This window comes from Scyliorhinus canicula, chromosome 2 (assembly GCF_902713615.1).
Source record: "Scyliorhinus canicula chromosome 2, sScyCan1.1, whole genome shotgun sequence".
Classification (NCBI taxonomy): domain Eukaryota; kingdom Metazoa; phylum Chordata; class Chondrichthyes; order Carcharhiniformes; family Scyliorhinidae; genus Scyliorhinus; species Scyliorhinus canicula.
Window position 1 is genome coordinate 3,243,311 of NC_052147.1, and position 18,047 is coordinate 3,261,357.

The following is an 18,047-nucleotide window of genomic DNA, read 5'->3' on the forward strand; positions in this document are numbered from 1 at the left end:
AGGGGTGGGGATCTATGTTTGGCACAGATACTCTGCCAAACTGGCTACTCCAGCAGCCTGTCAGGGTAGTGCATTGGGAAACCCAGACCCAGGTTGCATCACTCTCCGCGGATGAGGCCCAATCACAGAGGGGGCCCTGGGTAAGTACAGGATCTGGTTTGGACAACTATAACTGAGTCTGTGTCTCCTGGCAGGTGTCAGAGAGGCTGGATTCTTACAGCTGCAGCCTGAAGCAAGGCCTGAGTCTGTGGCAGGATCTAACCGAGAGTGGCTCGCGGATGGAAGAGTGGGCGGAGCAGTGTTTGGAAGGCCTGGGAGAGAGCGTGAGTGGACGGGAGCTCGTGCTGTTGGAGGTGAGAATCAAAATCATCTGTTGCTCAACCACGAGAAGCCAGTGTGAAACAGATTGCCCTTGACCAAAGGGTTAATACCTAAAGGCAGAGGCCTCTTTAGGCCTTATCGCTGTCAAGAAGGCCCCCTTCACAGCAACAGCTCCAAGCATAGTATCCCTCAGTACTGACCCTCTGACAGTGCAGCACTCCCTCAGTACTGACCCTCTGACAGTGCAGCACCCCCTCAGTACTGACCCTCTGACAGTGCGGCACTCCCTCAGTACTGACCCTCTGACAGTGCAGCACTCCCTCAGTACTGACCCTCTGACAGTGCAGCACTCCCTCAGTACTGACCCTCTGACAGTGCAGCGCTCCCTCAGTACTGACCCTCTGACAGTGCAGCATTCCCTCAGTACTGACCCTCTGACAGTGCAGCACTCCCTCAGTACTGACCCTCTGACAGTGCGGCACTCCTTCAGTACTGACCCTCTGACAGTGCAGCACTCCCTCAGTACTGACCCTCAGACAGTGCAGCATTCCCTCAGTACTGACCCTCTGACAGTGCGGCACTCCCTCAGTACTGACCCTCTGACAGTGCGGCACTCCCTCAGTACTGACCCTCTGACAGTGCGGCACTCCCTCAGTACTGACCCTCTGACAGTGCTGAACTCCCTCAGTACTGACCCTCTGACAGTGCAGCACTCCCTCAGTACTGACCCTCAGACAGTGCAGCACTCCCTCAGTACTGACTCTCTGACAGTATGTGTGCGAGTTCAGCACGGATGTTAGTATTGTTTGTTTGGAAGGAGGTTTTGAACCCGGAGGTGTGAGTGAAAGTCAGGGAGTCACACTGACAATGTGCAGCTCCCTGAAAGAGGTCCTTGCTTTGCTATGCACTGCCCGGCCACTACCCCAGTCTGTACTGGATTGAATAAGGAGGGACCCTGAACTCGCTGGAAGCACCCTCCTCCAGGCAAACCCCGCCCTCCGATGTGACAGGAGCCGAATGCATTACTACTGAAAGAAACCGTGAGTCGAGCGAATTTACATCAGTGGCCTCGAAGGGTTAACGCAGTAAACGAGCAGCAGGGATCAGCTGAGTTCTGGATGCCTCGAGGCGGAGTAATTCAAGATTGAACAGAGTGTGGTGAAGGGCACTTGCCTGGGCGAGAAGCTGCGGAAAGCTCTCGCAGGACCCAGCAGTGGGGTCTGGGGGGAGAGTATGGTTGTCTGGGGAGGGGGAGACAGGAACACCTTCAGCTCACTGCTGCCTGCTGAATCTGTGCTCAACAACCAACCAGGTAAGGACATGTAAATTGCTGCTTCTCTGTGGCCCCTGGGATCTGTTAGTCAGTCAGAGACAGAGGAAAAGGTCTCAAATACCGAACTCAGTCTTCCCAAACCAGTCTCGCAGGTTTGGTAAGGGAGAGCCCAACAGGGTAAAATGATTGTGGATTCACGGCTCGGCAACACCACAACTCACGGTAACTCTCTCTCAGTCCAACTCTGATCAAAGTGAGATTGTGGCAAAAGTTAATGAGCAATTTAAATTAAACCCACATGATTCAAATCAACAGCGCATACCATAGATTAGGCACACAGTCAAGCTCCCTCTCCACTGTCCCCATCAAACACTCCCAGGACAGGTACAGCACGGGGTGAGATACAGAGTAAAGCTTCCTCTACACTGTCCCCATCAACACTCCCAGGACAGGTACAGCACGGGGTTAGATACAGAGTAAAGCTCCCTCTACATTGTCCCCATCAAACACTCCCAGGACAGGTACAGCACGGGGTTAGATACAGAGTAAAGCTCCCTCTACACTGTCCCCATCAACACTCCCAGGACAGGTACAGCACAGGGTTAGATACAGAGTAAAGCTCCCTCTACATTGTCCCCATCAAACACTCCCAGGACAGGTACAGCACGGGGTTAGATACAGAGTAAAGCTCCCTCTACACTGTCCCCATCAAACACTCCCAGGACAGGTACAGCACAGGGTTAGATAGAGTAAAGCTCCCTCTACACTGTCCCCATCAAACACTCCCAGGACAGGTACAGCACGGGGTTAGATACAGAGTAAAGCTCCCTCTACACTGTCCCCATCAAACACTCCCAGGACAGGTACAGCACGGGGTTAGATACAGAGTAAAGCTCCCTCTACGCTGTCCCCATCAAACACTCCCAGGACAGGTACAGCACGGGGTTAGATACAGAGTAAAGCTCCCTCTACACTGCCCCATCAAACACTCCCAGGACAGGTACAGCACGGGCTAGATACAGAGTAAAGCTCCCTCTACACTGTCCCCATCAACACTCCCAGGACAGGTACAGCACAGGGTTAGATACAGAGTAAAGCTCCCTCTACATTGTCCCCATCAAACACTCCCAGGACAGGTACAGCACGGGGTTAGATACAGAGTAAAGCTCCCTCTACACTGTCCCCATCAAACACTCCCAGGACAGATACAGCATGGGGTTAGATACAGAGTAAAGCTCCCTCTACACTGTCCCATTAAACACTCCCAGGACAGGTACAGCACGGGGTTAGATACAGAGTAAAGCTCCCTCTACACTGTCCCCAGCAAACACTCCCAGGGCAGCTACAGCACGGGGTTAGATACAGAGTAAAGCTCCGTCCATACTGTCCCCATCAAACACTCCCAGGACAGGTACAGCACGGGGTTAGATACAGAGTAAAGCTCCCTCTACACTGTCCCCATCAAACACTCCCAGGACAGGTACAGCACAGTGTTAGATACAGAGTAAAGCTCCCTCTACACTGTCCCCATCAAACACTCCCAGGACAGGTACAGCACGGGGTTAGATACAGAGTAAAGCTCCCTCTACACTGTCCCCATCAAACACTCCCAGGACAGGTACAGCACAGTGTTAGATACAGAGTAAAGCTCCCTCAACACTGACCCCATCAAACACTCCCAGGACAGGTACAGCACGGGGTTAGATACAGAGTAAAGCTCCCTCTACACTGTCCCCATCAAACACTCCCAGGACAGGTACAGCGCGGGGTTAGATACAGAGTAAAGCTCCCTCTACACTGTCCCCATCAAACACTCCCAGGACAGGTACAGCACGGGGTTAGATACAGAGTAAAGCTCCCTCTACACTGTCCCCATCAAACACTTCCAGGACAGGTACAGCACGGGGTTAGATACAGAGTAAAGCTCCCTCTACACTGTCCCCATCAAACACTTCCAGGACAGGTACAGCACGGGGTTAGATACAGAGTAAAGCTCCCTCTACACTGTCCGCATCAAACACTCCCAGGACAGGTACAGCACGGGGTTAGATACAGAGTAAAGCTCCCTCTACATTGTCCCCATCAAACACTCCCAGGACAGGTACAGCACGGGGTTAGATACAGAGTAAAGCTCCCTCTACACTGTCCCCATCAAACACTCCCAGGACAGGTACAGCACAGGGTTAGATAGAGTAAAGCTCCCTCTACACTGTCCCCATCAAACACTCCCAGGACAGGTACAGCACGGGGTTAGATACAGAGTAAAGCTCCCTCTACACTGTCCCCATCAAACACTCCCAGGACAGGTACAGCACGGGGTTAGATACAGAGTAAAGCTCCCTCTACGCTGTCCCCATCAAACACTCCCAGGACAGGTACAGCACGGGGTTAGATACAGAGTAAAGCTCCCTCTACACTGTCCCCATCAAACACTTCCAGGACAGGTACAGCACGGGCTAGATACAGAGTAAAGCTCCCTCTACACTGTCCCCATCAACACTCCCAGGACAGGTACAGCACAGGGTTAGATACAGAGTAAAGCTCCCTCTACATTGTCCCCATCAAACACTCCCAGGACAGGTACAGCACGGGGTTAGATACAGAGTAAAGCTCCCTCTACACTGTCCCCATCAAACACTCCCAGGACAGATACAGCATGGGGTTAGATACAGAGTAAAGCTCCCTCTACACTGTCCCATTAAACACTCCCAGGACAGGTACAGCACGGGGTTAGATACAGAGTAAAGCTCCCTCTACACTGTCCCCAGCAAACACTCCCAGGGCAGCTACAGCACGGGGTTAGATACAGAGTAAAGCTCCGTCCATACTCTCCCCATCAAACACTCCCAGGACAGGTACAGCACGGGGTTAGATACAGAGTAAAGCTCCCTCTACACTGTCCCCATCAAACACTCCCAGGACAGGTACAGCACAGTGTTAGATACAGAGTAAAGCTCCCTCTACACTGTCCCCATCAAACACTCCCAGGACAGGTACAGCACGGGGTTAGATACAGAGTAAAGCTCCCTCTACACTGTCCCCATCAAACACTCCCAGGACAGGTACAGCACAGTGTTAGATACAGAGTAAAGCTCCTTCAGCACTGACCCCATCAAACACTCCCAGGACAGCTACAGCACGGGGTTAGATACAGAGTAAAGCTCCCTCTACACTGTCCCCATCAAACACTCCCAGGACAGGTACAGCGCGGGGTTAGATACAGAGTAAAGCTCCCTCTACACTGTCCCCATCAAACACTCCCAGGACAGGTACAGCACGGGGTTAGATACAGAGTAAAGCTCCCTCTACACTGTCCCCATCAAACACTCCCAGGACAGGTACAGCACAGGGTTAGATAGAGTAAAGCTCCCTCTACACTGTCCCCATCAAACACTCCCAGGACAGGTACAGCACGGGGTTAGATACAGAGTAAAGCTCCCTCTACACTGTCCCCATCAAACACTCCCAGGACAGGTACAGCACGGGGTTAGATACAGAGTAAAGCTCCCTCTACACTGTCTCCATCAAACACTCCCAGGACAGGTACAGCACAGGGTTAGATACAGAGTAAAGCTCCCTCTACATTGTCCCCATCAAACACTCCCAGGACAGGTACAGCACGGGGTTAGATACAGAGTAAAGCTCCCTCTACACTGTCCCCATCAAACACTCCCAGGACAGGTACAGCACAGGGTTAGATAGAGTAAAGCTCCCTCTACACTGTCCCCATCAAACACTCCCAGGACAGGTACAGCACGGGGTTAGATACAGAGTAAAGCTCCCTCTACACTGTCCCCATCAAACACTCCCAGGACAGGTACAGCACGGGGTTAGATACAGAGTAAAGCTCCCTCTACGCTGTCCCCATCAAACACTCCCAGGACAGGTACAGCACGGGGTTAGATACAGAGTAAAGCTCCCTCTACACTGTCCCCATCAAACACTCCCAGGACAGGCACAGCACGGGCTAGATACAGAGTAAAGCTCCCTCTACACTGTCCCCATCAACACTCCCAGGACAGGTACAGCACAGGGTTAGATACAGAGTAAAGCTCCCTCTACATTGTCCCCATCAAACACTCCCAGGACAGGTACAGCACGGGGTTAGATACAGAGTAAAGCTCCCTCTACACTGTCCCCATCAAACACTCCCAGGACAGATACAGCATGGGGTTAGATACAGAGTAAAGCTCCCTCTACACTGTCCCATTAAACACTCCCAGGACAGGTACAGCACGGGGTTAGATACAGAGTAAAGCTCCCTCTACACTGTCCCCAGCAAACACTCCCAGGGCAGCTACAGCACGGGGTTAGATACAGAGTAAAGCTCCGTCCATACTGTCCCCATCAAACACTCCCAGGACAGGTACAGCACGGGGTTAGATACAGAGTAAAGCTCCCTCTACACTGTCCCCATCAAACACTCCCAGGACAGGTACAGCACAGTGTTAGATACAGAGTAAAGCTCCCTCTACACTGTCCCCATCAAACACTCCCAGGACAGGTACAGCACGGGGTTAGATACAGAGTAAAGCTCCCTCTACACTGTCCCCATCAAACACTCCCAGGACAGGTACAGCACAGTGTTAGATACAGAGTAAAGCTCCCTCAACACTGACCCCATCAAACACTCCCAGGACAGGTACAGCACGGGGTTAGATACAGAGTAAAGCTCCCTCTACACTGTCCCCATCAAACACTCCCAGGACAGGTACAGCGCGGGGTTAGATACAGAGTAAAGCTCCCTCTACACTGTCCCCATCAAACACTCCCAGGACAGGTACAGCACGGGGTTAGATACAGAGTAAAGCTCCCTCTACACTGTCCCCATCAAACACTTCCAGGACAGGTACAGCACGGGGTTAGATACAGAGTAAAGCTCCCTCTACACTGTCCCCATCAAACACTTCCAGGACAGGTACAGCACGGGGTTAGATACAGAGTAAAGCTCCCTCTACACTGTCCGCATCAAACACTCCCAGGACAGGTACAGCACGGGGTTAGATACAGAGTAAAGCTCCCTCTACATTGTCCCCATCAAACACTCCCAGGACAGGTACAGCACGGGGTTAGATACAGAGTAAAGCTCCCTCTACACTGTCCCCAGCAAACACTCCCAGGGCAGCTACAGCACGGGGTTAGATACAGAGTAAAGCTCCGTCCATACTGTCCCCATCAAACACTCCCAGGACAGGTACAGCACGGGGTTAGATACAGAGTAAAGCTCCCTCTACACTGTCCCCATCAAACACTCCCAGGACAGGTACAGCACAGTGTTAGATACAGAGTAAAGCTCCCTCTACACTGTCCCCATCAAACACTCCCAGGACAGGTACAGCACGGGGTTAGATACAGAGTAAAGCTCCCTCTACACTGTCCCCATCAAACACTCCCAGGACAGGTACAGCACAGTGTTAGATACAGAGTAAAGCTCCCTCAACACTGACCCCATCAAACACTCCCAGGACAGCTACAGCACGGGGTTAGATACAGAGTAAAGCTCCCTCTACACTGTCCCCATCAAACACTCCCAGGACAGGTACAGCGCGGGGTTAGATACAGAGTAAAGCTCCCTCTACACTGTCCCCATCAAACACTCCCAGGACAGGTACAGCACGGGGTTAGATACAGAGTAAAGCTCCCTCTACACTGTCCCCATCAAACACTCCCAGGACAGGTACAGCACAGGGTTAGATAGAGTAAAGCTCACTCTACACTGTCCCCATCAAACACTCCCAGGACAGGTACAGCATGGGGTTAGATACAGAGTAAAGCTCCCTCTACACTGTCCCCATCAAACACTCCCAGGACAGGTACAGCACGGGGTTAGATACAGAGTAAAGCTCCCTCTACACTGTCTCCATCAAACACTCCCAGGACAGGTACAGCACAGGGTTAGATACAGAGTAAAGCTCCCTCTACATTGTCCCCATCAAACACTCCCAGGACAGGTACAGCACGGGGTTAGATACAGAGTAAAGCTCCCTCTACACTGTCCCCATCAAACACTCCCAGGACAGGTACAGCACAGGGTTAGATAGAGTAAAGCTCCCTCCACACTGTCCCCATCAAACACTCCCAGGACAGGTACAGCACGGGGTTAGATACAGAGTAAAGCTCCCTCTACACTGTCCCCATCAAACACTCCCAGGACAGGTACAGCACGGGGTTAGATACAGAGTAAAGCTCCCTCTACGCTGTCCCCATCAAACACTCCCAGGACAGGTACAGCACGGGGTTAGATACAGAGTAAAGCTCCCTCTACACTGTCCCCATCAAACACTCCCAGGACAGGCACAGCACGGGCTAGATACAGAGTAAAGCTCCCTCTACACTGTCCCCATCAACACTCCCAGGACAGGTACAGCACAGGGTTAGATACAGAGTAAAGCTCCCTCTACATTGTCCCCATCAAACACTCCCAGGACAGGTACAGCACGGGGTTAGATACAGAGTAAAGCTCCCTCTACACTGTCCCCATCAAACACTCCCAGGACAGATACAGCATGGGGTTAGATACAGAGTAAAGCTCCCTCTACACTGTCCCATTAAACACTCCCAGGACAGGTACAGCACGGGGTTAGATACAGAGTAAAGCTCCCTCTACACTGTCCCCATCAAACACTCCCAGGACAGGTACAGCACAGTGTTAGATACAGAGTAAAGCTCCCTCTACACTGTCCCCATCAAACACTCCCAGGACAGGTACAGCACGGGGTTAGATACAGAGTAAAGCTCCCTCTACACTGTCCCCATCAAACACTCCCAGGACAGGTACAGCACAGTGTTAGATACAGAGTAAAGCTCCCTCAACACTGACCCCATCAAACACTCCCAGGACAGGTACAGCACGGGGTTAGATACAGAGTAAAGCTCCCTCTACACTGTCCCCATCAAACACTCCCAGGACAGGTACAGCGCGGGGTTAGATACAGAGTAAAGCTCCCTCTACACTGTCCCCATCAAACACTCCCAGGACAGGTACAGCACGGGGTTAGATACAGAGTAAAGCTCCCTCTACACTGTCCCCATCAAACACTTCCAGGACAGGTACAGCACGGGGTTAGATACAGAGTAAAGCTCCCTCTACACTGTCCCCATCAAACACTTCCAGGACAGGTACAGCACGGGGTTAGATACAGAGTAAAGCTCCCTCTACACTGTCCGCATCAAACACTCCCAGGACAGGTACAGCACGGGGTTAGATACAGAGTAAAGCTCCCTCTACATTGTCCCCATCAAACACTCCCAGGATAGGTACAGCACGGGGTTAGATACAGAGTAAAGCTCCCTCTACACTGTCCCCATCAAACACTCCCAGGACAGGTACAGCACAGGGTTAGATAGAGTAAAGCTCCCTCTACACTGTCCCCATCAAACACTCCCAGGACAGGTACAGCACGGGGTTAGATACAGAGTAAAGCTCCCTCTACACTGTCCCCATCAAACACTCCCAGGACAGGTACAGCACGGGGTTAGATACAGAGTAAAGCTCCCTCTACGCTGTCCCCATCAAACACTCCCAGGACAGGTACAGCACGGGGTTAGATACAGAGTAAAGCTCCCTCTACACTGTCCCCATCAAACACTTCCAGGACAGGTACAGCACGGGCTAGATACAGAGTAAAGCTCCCTCTACACTGTCCCCATCAACACTCCCAGGACATGTACAGCACAGGGTTAGATACAGAGTAAAGCTCCCTCTACATTGTCCCCATCAAACACTCCCAGGACAGGTACAGCACGGGGTTAGATACAGAGTAAAGCTCCCTCTACACTGTCCCCATCAAACACTCCCAGGACAGGTACAGCACGGGCTAGATACAGAGTAAAGCTCCCTCTACACTGTCCCCATCAACACTCCCAGGACAGGTACAGCACAGGGTTAGATACAGAGTAAAGCTCCCTCTACATTGTCCCCATCAAACACTCCCAGGACAGGTACAGCACGGGGTTAGATACAGAGTAAAGCTCCCTCTACACTGTCCCCATCAAACACTCCCAGGACAGATACAGCATGGGGTTAGATACAGAGTAAAGCTCCCTCTACACTGTCCCCAGCAAACACTCCCAGGGCAGCTACAGCACGGGGTTAGATACAGAGTAAAGCTCCGTCCATACTGTCCCCATCAAACACTCCCAGGACAGGTACAGCACGGGGTTAGATACAGAGTAAAGCTCCCTCTACACTGTCCCCATCAAACACTCCCAGGACAGGTACAGCACAGTGTTAGATACAGAGTAAAGCTCCCTCTACACTGTCCCCATCAAACACTCCCAGGACAGGTACAGCACGGGGTTAGATACAGAGTAAAGCTCCCTCTACACTGTCCCCATCAAACACTCCCAGGACAGGTACAGCACAGTGTTAGATACAGAGTAAAGCTCCCTCTACACTGTCCCATTAAACACTCCCAGGACATGTACAGCACGGGGTTAGATACAGAGTAAAGCTCCCTCTACACTGTCCCCAGCAAACACTCCCAGGGCAGCTACAGCACGGGGTTAGATACAGAGTAAAGCTCCGTCCATACTGTCCCCATCAAACACTCCCAGGACAGGTACAGCACGGGGTTAGATACAGAGTAAAGCTCCCTCTACACTGTCCCCATCAAACACTCCCAGGACAGGTACAGCACAGTGTTAGATACAGAGTAAAGCTCCCTCTACACTGTCCCCATCAAACACTCCCAGGACAGGTACAGCACGGGGTTAGATACAGAGTAAAGCTCCCTCTACACTGTCCCCATCAAACACTCCCAGGACAGGTACAGCACAGTGTTAGATACAGAGTAAAGCTCCCTCAACACTGACCCCATCAAACACTCCCAGGACAGGTACAGCACGGGGTTAGATACAGAGTAAAGCTCCCTCTACACTGTCCCCATCAAACACTCCCAGGACAGGTACAGCGCGGGGTTAGATACAGAGTAAAGCTCCCTCTACACTGTCCCCATCAAACACTCCCAGGACAGGTACAGCACGGGGTTAGATACAGAGTAAAGCTCCCTCTACACTGTCCCCATCAAACACTTCCAGGACAGGTACAGCACGGGGTTAGATACAGAGTAAAGCTCCCTCTACACTGTCCGCATCAAACACTCCCAGGACAGGTACAGCACGGGGTTAGATACAGAGTAAAGCTCCCTCTACACTGTCCCCATCAAACACTCCCAGGACAGGTACAGCACGGGGTTAGATACAGAGTAAAGCTCCCTCTACACTGTCCCCATCAAACACTCCCAGGACAGGTACAGCACGGGGTTAGATTCACAGTAAAGCTCTTTAGCGATTAACTTAAAGTCCGCATTTAAAAGTGAATAGGTTGATATTCTGTTGGGTACTTGTCCTTCTTTAGGATCAGGGAAATAGAGGCCTGTGCAAGTGTAATGGACCCGATAGGGATTCTAACTCTTCCCATCTCTACCTCTCCACCTTTGGGATGGGTAATCCATCCAGAAAATCCATCATGTCCGAAACTCTCCACCGGGGACTCCGATCCATAGAGATTTGATAAAATTTTGAAAAGGCACATTGGCATTAAGTGGGGCGGGGCTGAAAACCGGCTGCCACCTGAGTCACGTCCCTGTGTCATCTCCCAGGAAGCTGCCTGCTGCCTGAGCTGGTCAGCCAATAGGCCACTGGCCTTCTCCCCATGATCATAAAATAACCTCGTCAAATGGCAGAGTTGGTCCCCCAGCTTACCCGCTGATAGTCATTCCAATCGTGTCTGTAGCTTCTTCCTGCTCACCCACAACTCCGGGTTTGGGACAAGCAAGTCCTGGTGGTCCGCTCAAGGATGGAGTCCACCAACCTGCTGCTCCGCCTTTGCTGCCTTTTCCATGGGGGGTTTGTGGGAAATTATCTCCCCCGATGACCACCTTAAGGGCTTCTCACAGCGTAGAAGCCGAGATAAACTCACTTTCATTAAATGTAATATATCCCCCAATGGCAGTGGACATGCGATCACAAGATCTTTTGTCTGCGAACAATGCCGGAGCCAATTTCCATGGTGGACGTTGGGATGGACCAGATCCCAGAGTGAAATCTACATAATGTGGGGCATGGTCTGAAATCACAATCGCTGAATAACCAGCCCCCTCCACAGAAGAGAGGAGGGACCGATCCAATAAAACGGCAATGTGCCAAGATACCTGTTGCACATGGGAGAGAAAGGAAAATTCTTCATCGCCTTGGTGTAAAAATACTCTGTGGATCTGCCCCACCCCCACATCTGCTCCAGGAAAACCAACCACACCTTTGCCACCCTTGATGGAGTCAGAGATTTGGGCATGAAGTGATTCACTCTGAGATCCATCAAGTCACCCCCCCCCCCCCATATCCAAATCAGGGATGGACGTCTGCAGCTTATTAATAAAATCCATATCATCCCAGTTTGGAGCAGAGATATTAAGCAGAACCTCCGCAGTGCCTGTCAAAGACCCACAGGCAATAACATGTCTACCTCTGGGGTCAGCCAAGATTTCAGCATCAGCAAACTGAACACTTTATTGGTTAATATTGTCACACCCCAGGCCCTACCACCAAAGCCTGAATGGAAATCTTGTCCCACCCACCCCTTCCACAGCCTTGTCTGCTCTCAACCACAAGTTAAACTCCCCGGCGATTCTCCGGCCCACAATGCGCCAAAAGACTGCCCGTTTTCGGCCAGTCCCACCGGCGTATATTACACCAAGGGATATGGCCCCGGGGGGGGGGGGGGGGGATATGGCCCCGGGGGGGGGATGTGGCCCCGGGGGGGGGATGTGGCCCCGGAGGGGGGGGGGGGAGGGGATATGGCCCCGGGGGGGGGGATATGGCCCGGGGGGGGGGGGATATGGCCCCAGGGGGGGGGGGGATATGGCCCCGGGGGGGGGGGGATAAGGCCCCGGGGGGGGGGGGGATGTGGCCCCGGGGGGGGGGGGGATGTGGCCCCGGGGGGGGGGATGTGGCCCCGGGGGGGGGATATGGCCCCGGGGGGGGGGATATGGCCCGGGGGGGGGGGGATGTGGCCCCGGGGGTGGGGGATGTGGCCACGGGGGGGGGGGGGGGGGGATGTGGCCCCGGGGGGGGGGGATATGGCCCCGGGGGGGGGGAGGGGGGGGGATATAAGCCCGGGGGGGGATATGGCCACGGGGGGGGGGGGGGGGATATGGCCCCGGGGGGGGGATATGGCCCCGGGGGGGGGATATGGCCCCGGGGGGGGGGGGGGGATGTGGCCCCGGGGGGGGGGGGATATGGCACGGGGGGGGGATATGGCTCCCCGGGGGGGGGATGATGGCCCCGGGGGGGGGGGGATGTGGCCCGGGGGGGGGGGAATATGGCCCCGGGGGGGGGGGGATGTGGCCCCGGGGGGGGGGATATGGCCCCGGGGGGGGGGGGGATATGGCCCCGGGGGGGGAGGATATGGACCCCGGGGGGGGGATATGGCCCCGGGGGGGGATATGGCCCCGGGGGGGGGATATGGCCCCGGGGGGGGGGGGGATATGGCCCCGAGGGGGGGGGGGGATATGGCCCCGGGGGGGGGGGGATATGGCCCCGGGGGGGGGGGATGTGGCCCCGGGGGGGGGGTGATGTGGCCCCGGGGGGGGGGGATATGGCCCCGGGGGGGGGGGGGAATATGGCCCCGGGGGGGGGGGGGATATGGCCCCGGGGGGGGGGGGATGGGGCCCGGGGGGGGGGGGGGGGATGTGGCCCCGGGGGGGGGGGTGATGTGGCCCCGGGGGGGGGGGGGGATATGGCCCCGGGGGGGGGGGGGGGGATATGGCCCCGGGGGGGGGGGATGTGGCCCCGGGGGGGGGGGATATGGCCCCGGGGGGGGGGGGGGATATGGCCCCGGGGGGGGGGGATATGGCCCCGGGGGGGGGGGGGTGGGGCCCCGGGGGGGGGGGGGGCGGAATGTGGCCCCGGGGGGGGGGGTATGTGGCCCCGGGGGGGGGGATATGGCCCCGGGGAGGGGGGATATGGCCCCGGGGGGGGGGGATATGGCCCGGGGGGGGGGGATGTGGCCCCGGGGGGGGGGGGGATGTGGCCCCGGGGGGGGATATGGCCCCGGGGGGGGGGGGGGATATGGCCCGGGGGGGGGGGATATGGCCCCGGGGGGGGGGGGGGATGTGGCCCCGGGGGGGGAGGGATATGGCCCCGGGGGGGGGGGATGTGGCCCCGGGGGGGGGGGGATGTGGCCCCGGGGGAGGGGGGGAATGTGGCCCGGGGGAGGGGGGGAATGTGGTCCCGGGGGGGGGGGGATGTGACCCGGGGGGGGGGGGGGGGGGATGTGGCCCCGGGGGGGGGGGGGGGGATGTGGCCCCGGGGGGGGGAGATGTGGCCCCGGGGGGGGGGGGGGGGGTGACCCCACGGTGGCCTGGCCCGCGCTTGGGGCCCACCGATCCACGGACGGGCCTGTGCCGTGGGGGCACTCTAGCCTTCCGCGTCGGCTGCTGTGGTCCTCCACCATGGCCGATGCGGAGATGACCCCCCCTGTGCATGCACTGGGATGATGGCAGCACATGCTGGTGCTCCCGCGCATGCGCCAACTCGTGCCGGCTGGCGGAGGCTCTTCGGCGCTGGTTGGCTAGGCGCCAAACCCCTTCCTCTCCGGCCGGCGAGGTGCAATCCACGCCGCCGCTGGCCGAGCCCCTGAAGGCGAGGAGGATGCCGCCAGAGTGGTTCACGCCACTCCTCGGCACCGGAGTTGTCCACCCTGCCAATTCCTACAGAATCCCATCCCAGGTCAGGATTTAAACTCTTCAGGTGAGCAAATACCCTTGACCTTTGACTGGGTCATTCAACCACCTGACATTCCGGGAGACCAAATGAATTACACAGGGCAGCTTTGGCTTTGTTGAACTCAGCCGGCTTCTTCACCAGCCCTGCTCCCACATCCTGCTCAAACCTGATGGCGTGGCCTTCCCCTTTGTAGTTATGATGCTCTGTCGCCCATCTCAGAACCCGCTCTTTTTCTTCGAAGCTCTGAAACCTCACGATTACTGATCGTGGTGATTCGTTAGGACGGGGCTTCTGTCGGAGTGTCCAGTGGGCACGCTCCAGGTCGGGAGGGGACGTTAATCTACCCTCCCCCACTATCTGCCCAAACATCTCCGCAAAATACCCTGTGGGAGTCGGGTCTTCAATCCCCTCAGGCAGCCCCACAATTTGGATATTTTGCCTCCTGGAACAATTCTGCAAATCATTTACTTTGGCCGTCAACGCTTTATTCACATCGGCCAGAGACATTTCTGCTTCCAGAGAGGCAATATGGTTTCTATGCCTCAAAAAGGCCACCTCCATGCCTTCTATCATGGCTCCATGTGCCATTACTGTTCCATTGGTCTTCTCCAATGACAACCAAATGATGCCCGAGCATCATCTGGGTGTGTTTGTGTGTGTGTGTGTGAGCACTTGTGCGTGCGCGTGTACATGTCCATGTGTGTGTGTGTGTGCATGCGTGTGTGAGCACTTGTGCGTGCACGTGTACATGTCCATGTGTGTGTGTGTGTGAATGAGTGCGTGTGCATATGTGCGTGTGCATGTGTGTTTGCATGCATGCATGTGCATGGTCATGTGTGTGCGTGTGTTCGCATGTGTGTGTGCACGCATGTGCATGTGTGCATGTGTGTGTGTCCGTGTGTGCGTCTCTGTGTGTGCACATGCATGTGTGTGTGTGTGCACGTGTGTGCATGTGTGCATGTGTGTGTGCGTGCATGCGTGTGTGTGTGTGTGTACATGTGTGTGTGTGCGTGTGTGTGTGCGTGTGTGTGTGCGTGTGTGCGTGTGTGTGTGCGTACATGTGTGTGTGCGTGTGTGCGTGTGTGTGTGTGCATGTGTGCGTGTGTGTGTGTGTGCGTGCATGCGTGTGTGTGTGCGTACATGTGTGTGTGCGTTCGTACATGTGTGTGTGTGCGTGTGTGTGTGCGTACATGTGCGTGTGTGTGTGTGCGTACATGTGTGTGTGTGTGTGTGTGCGTGCATGCGTGTGTGTGTGTGTGTGCGTACGTGTGCATGTGTGTGTGTGTGTGTGTACATGTGCATGTGCGTGTGTGTGTTGAAAGGTCTGATCAATCTGAACGTTATCCTGGTTTTCCTGCCCACTGCCGGACCTGCTGAAAATTTCCAACATTTTCTGCCTTTGCTGGAATCTTTTGAGCTAACTCCGATTTGTTATTACCCTCAGCCTGAGATTTTGCAGATTTATTTTGCTGTGTGTTTGTTGCTGTTGTTTCACTCCATTGAAATGTGGAACATTTGTATTGATTGAGGCTGAAAGAACAAACGTTCACTTTGTGCATTAACGCAGCAAATGCCTGTCTCCCGATAGGAAGAGATTCAACTCCAGGAGCAACAGATCCACGACTTCCATGAGAAAGCGGCAAGAATTCAGGAGCTGCTCGAGTGCCAGGAAATCCCACTGGAATTACAGGTAAGGACCTGATCGCCATGGCACCCAATAACCTTTCACCCCCTTGTTAATCAAGAATCTATCTCACTTTACCTTAAATATATTCAAAGATTCAGCTTCCACTGCCTATTGAGGGAGAGTTCCAGAGATTCACCCCCCTCTGAGAGAAAACATTCTCCTCATCTCAGTTTTTAATGGGAGATGTTTTAATTACATTGCCTCATAATCTATTCATCTTCGTAACTCCAGCTGAGCCTGTTTAACCTTTCCTCATAAGACAACCCGCCTATTCCAGCTATTAGTCCAGTAAACCTTCTCTGAACTGCTCCTAATGTGTTTATATCTTTCCTTAAATAAGGAGACCAATGTGGTGATCTGCATCAGTGTAAATACACAAGGGGTTAATGTAAATACACTATGACTAAGTAACCACTAGAGGGAGCACCAGAGACGTCATGGCATGCAGACTTACAGCTAATGAACACATAGAATAGGACACGACCAATGGGCAGTCAAGACACCCAGAGGTGACACTACCACAAGGGGGCATTACACAACCCATATGTAAGGACAGGGCACACATGCTCTGTCTCTTTCCACAGGCGACACTCAGAGAGTAGGACAGGGGCAGATCAGAAGCATCACACCCACCACGTGGCTTAGAGCAGACTGGTTAGTTAGACTGAGTTACTATAGCAAGATTAGCAGGAGAGTCGAACTCCTAGAGAACTGTGCTGGTAACTGGTCTCCAGTCTGAAAATTTTCCATCCACCACCACCCTCTGTCTTCTATGTGATAGCCAGTTACTTATCCAATTGGCCAAATTTCCCTCTATCCCACACCTCCTTACTTTCTTCATGAGCCGACCATGGGGAACCTTATCGAATGCCTTACTAAAATCCATGTACACTTTAATTGGATCGGATTTGTTTATTGTCACGTGTACCGAGGTACAGTGAAAAGTATTTTTCTGCGAGCAGCTCAACAGATCATTCAGTACATGGGAAGAAGAGTGAATAAAAGAAAATACATAATAGGGCAACACAAGGTAGGTTAGTAATAATGTTAGTCTTAGAATTAAATTTTAAAAGATTAGAACGATTGTAAGATAAGGAAAAAGGGGATCTGTTCGGGAGAGCTCTCAGAGAGTCGCCCCTCTCCGGCGCCATCTTGTGTTTAATTAAAGAGGTGGGATGTTTGCCATTGTCTCTGGCGGAGGGGGTACAGACAGTAATAATGAAGGTGCTGCCTAGGTTTCAGAACCTCCCTATCTTTGTCCCGAAATTGATTTTCAGGAAAGTCAATAGGTTGATCTTGGGGTTTGTGTGTGCGGGGAAGGTCCCACAGGTCCAGCGTACCTTTCTGGAATGTGAGTGAATGGGGGAGTGGGGGGGGGGGGGGGCAAAGAATTTGATAAATTACTATTGGGGGCGAACATTGCGAGTGTGAGGAAATGGGCCAGGGAGGAGAGGTCGGTTTTGGGGATGGGTGGAGGGGGGAATCGTGTAGGGGAACGACTTTGAGGGCTTTGTTGTTGGTGCCTCTGCCGTTCTCTCCGGCCAGGTACTCCGTGAACCCAGTGGTGGTGTCGGCTCTGAGGTTGTGGGGGCAAGGTAGGTAGATAGCCCGGAGGGCGGGGGTGTGCGTGAGCGAGCTGGCAGAATTCCGGAGGTCGGAGGTCAGGTTGGTTCTGCAGGGGTCAGCCGGAGGTGGAAATCGTTTATTGATTTCCTCAGGGAGGATTGAGGGGTTAGCGAGGGGGGAGGGGCTTTCGGGGGGGTAAGGGGGTTAAATAGGGGAAAGCAGGACGTGGTTGGGGGTCGGTGTCAGGAGGCTGGATGGTTGGGCTGTTTGATTGGTTGATGTGATTTTCTTCTGATTCTCTTTGGTTCGTCTTTTCACATTCTGTATAGTTATATTGTTGTTCAAAAGCCTCGAATTAAAATATAGTTTTAACAAACCAGGTTAGCGCATATTGCTAGTCTCACTCTAATGTACAGATTTGCCTACAATGGGCAGGATTCAGATTGTGACGACTCGGGAGTTCCCGTTAGGTCC

At 54.2% G+C, this 18,047-nt stretch overlaps 1 protein-coding gene across 1 annotated transcript in view; it reads left to right on the forward strand.

Moving 5' to 3' along the window:
• The window catches only part of LOC119962488, a 215,969-nt gene that overhangs the window by 121,926 nt on the left and 75,996 nt on the right, over nt 1-18,047 (forward strand). The window contains exons 21-22 of the mRNA XM_038790433.1: nt 195-353; nt 15,909-16,010. Coding sequence (XP_038646361.1) covers nt 195-353; nt 15,909-16,010 — 261 coding nt within the window. The remainder of the gene's footprint in view (nt 1-194; nt 354-15,908; nt 16,011-18,047) is intronic.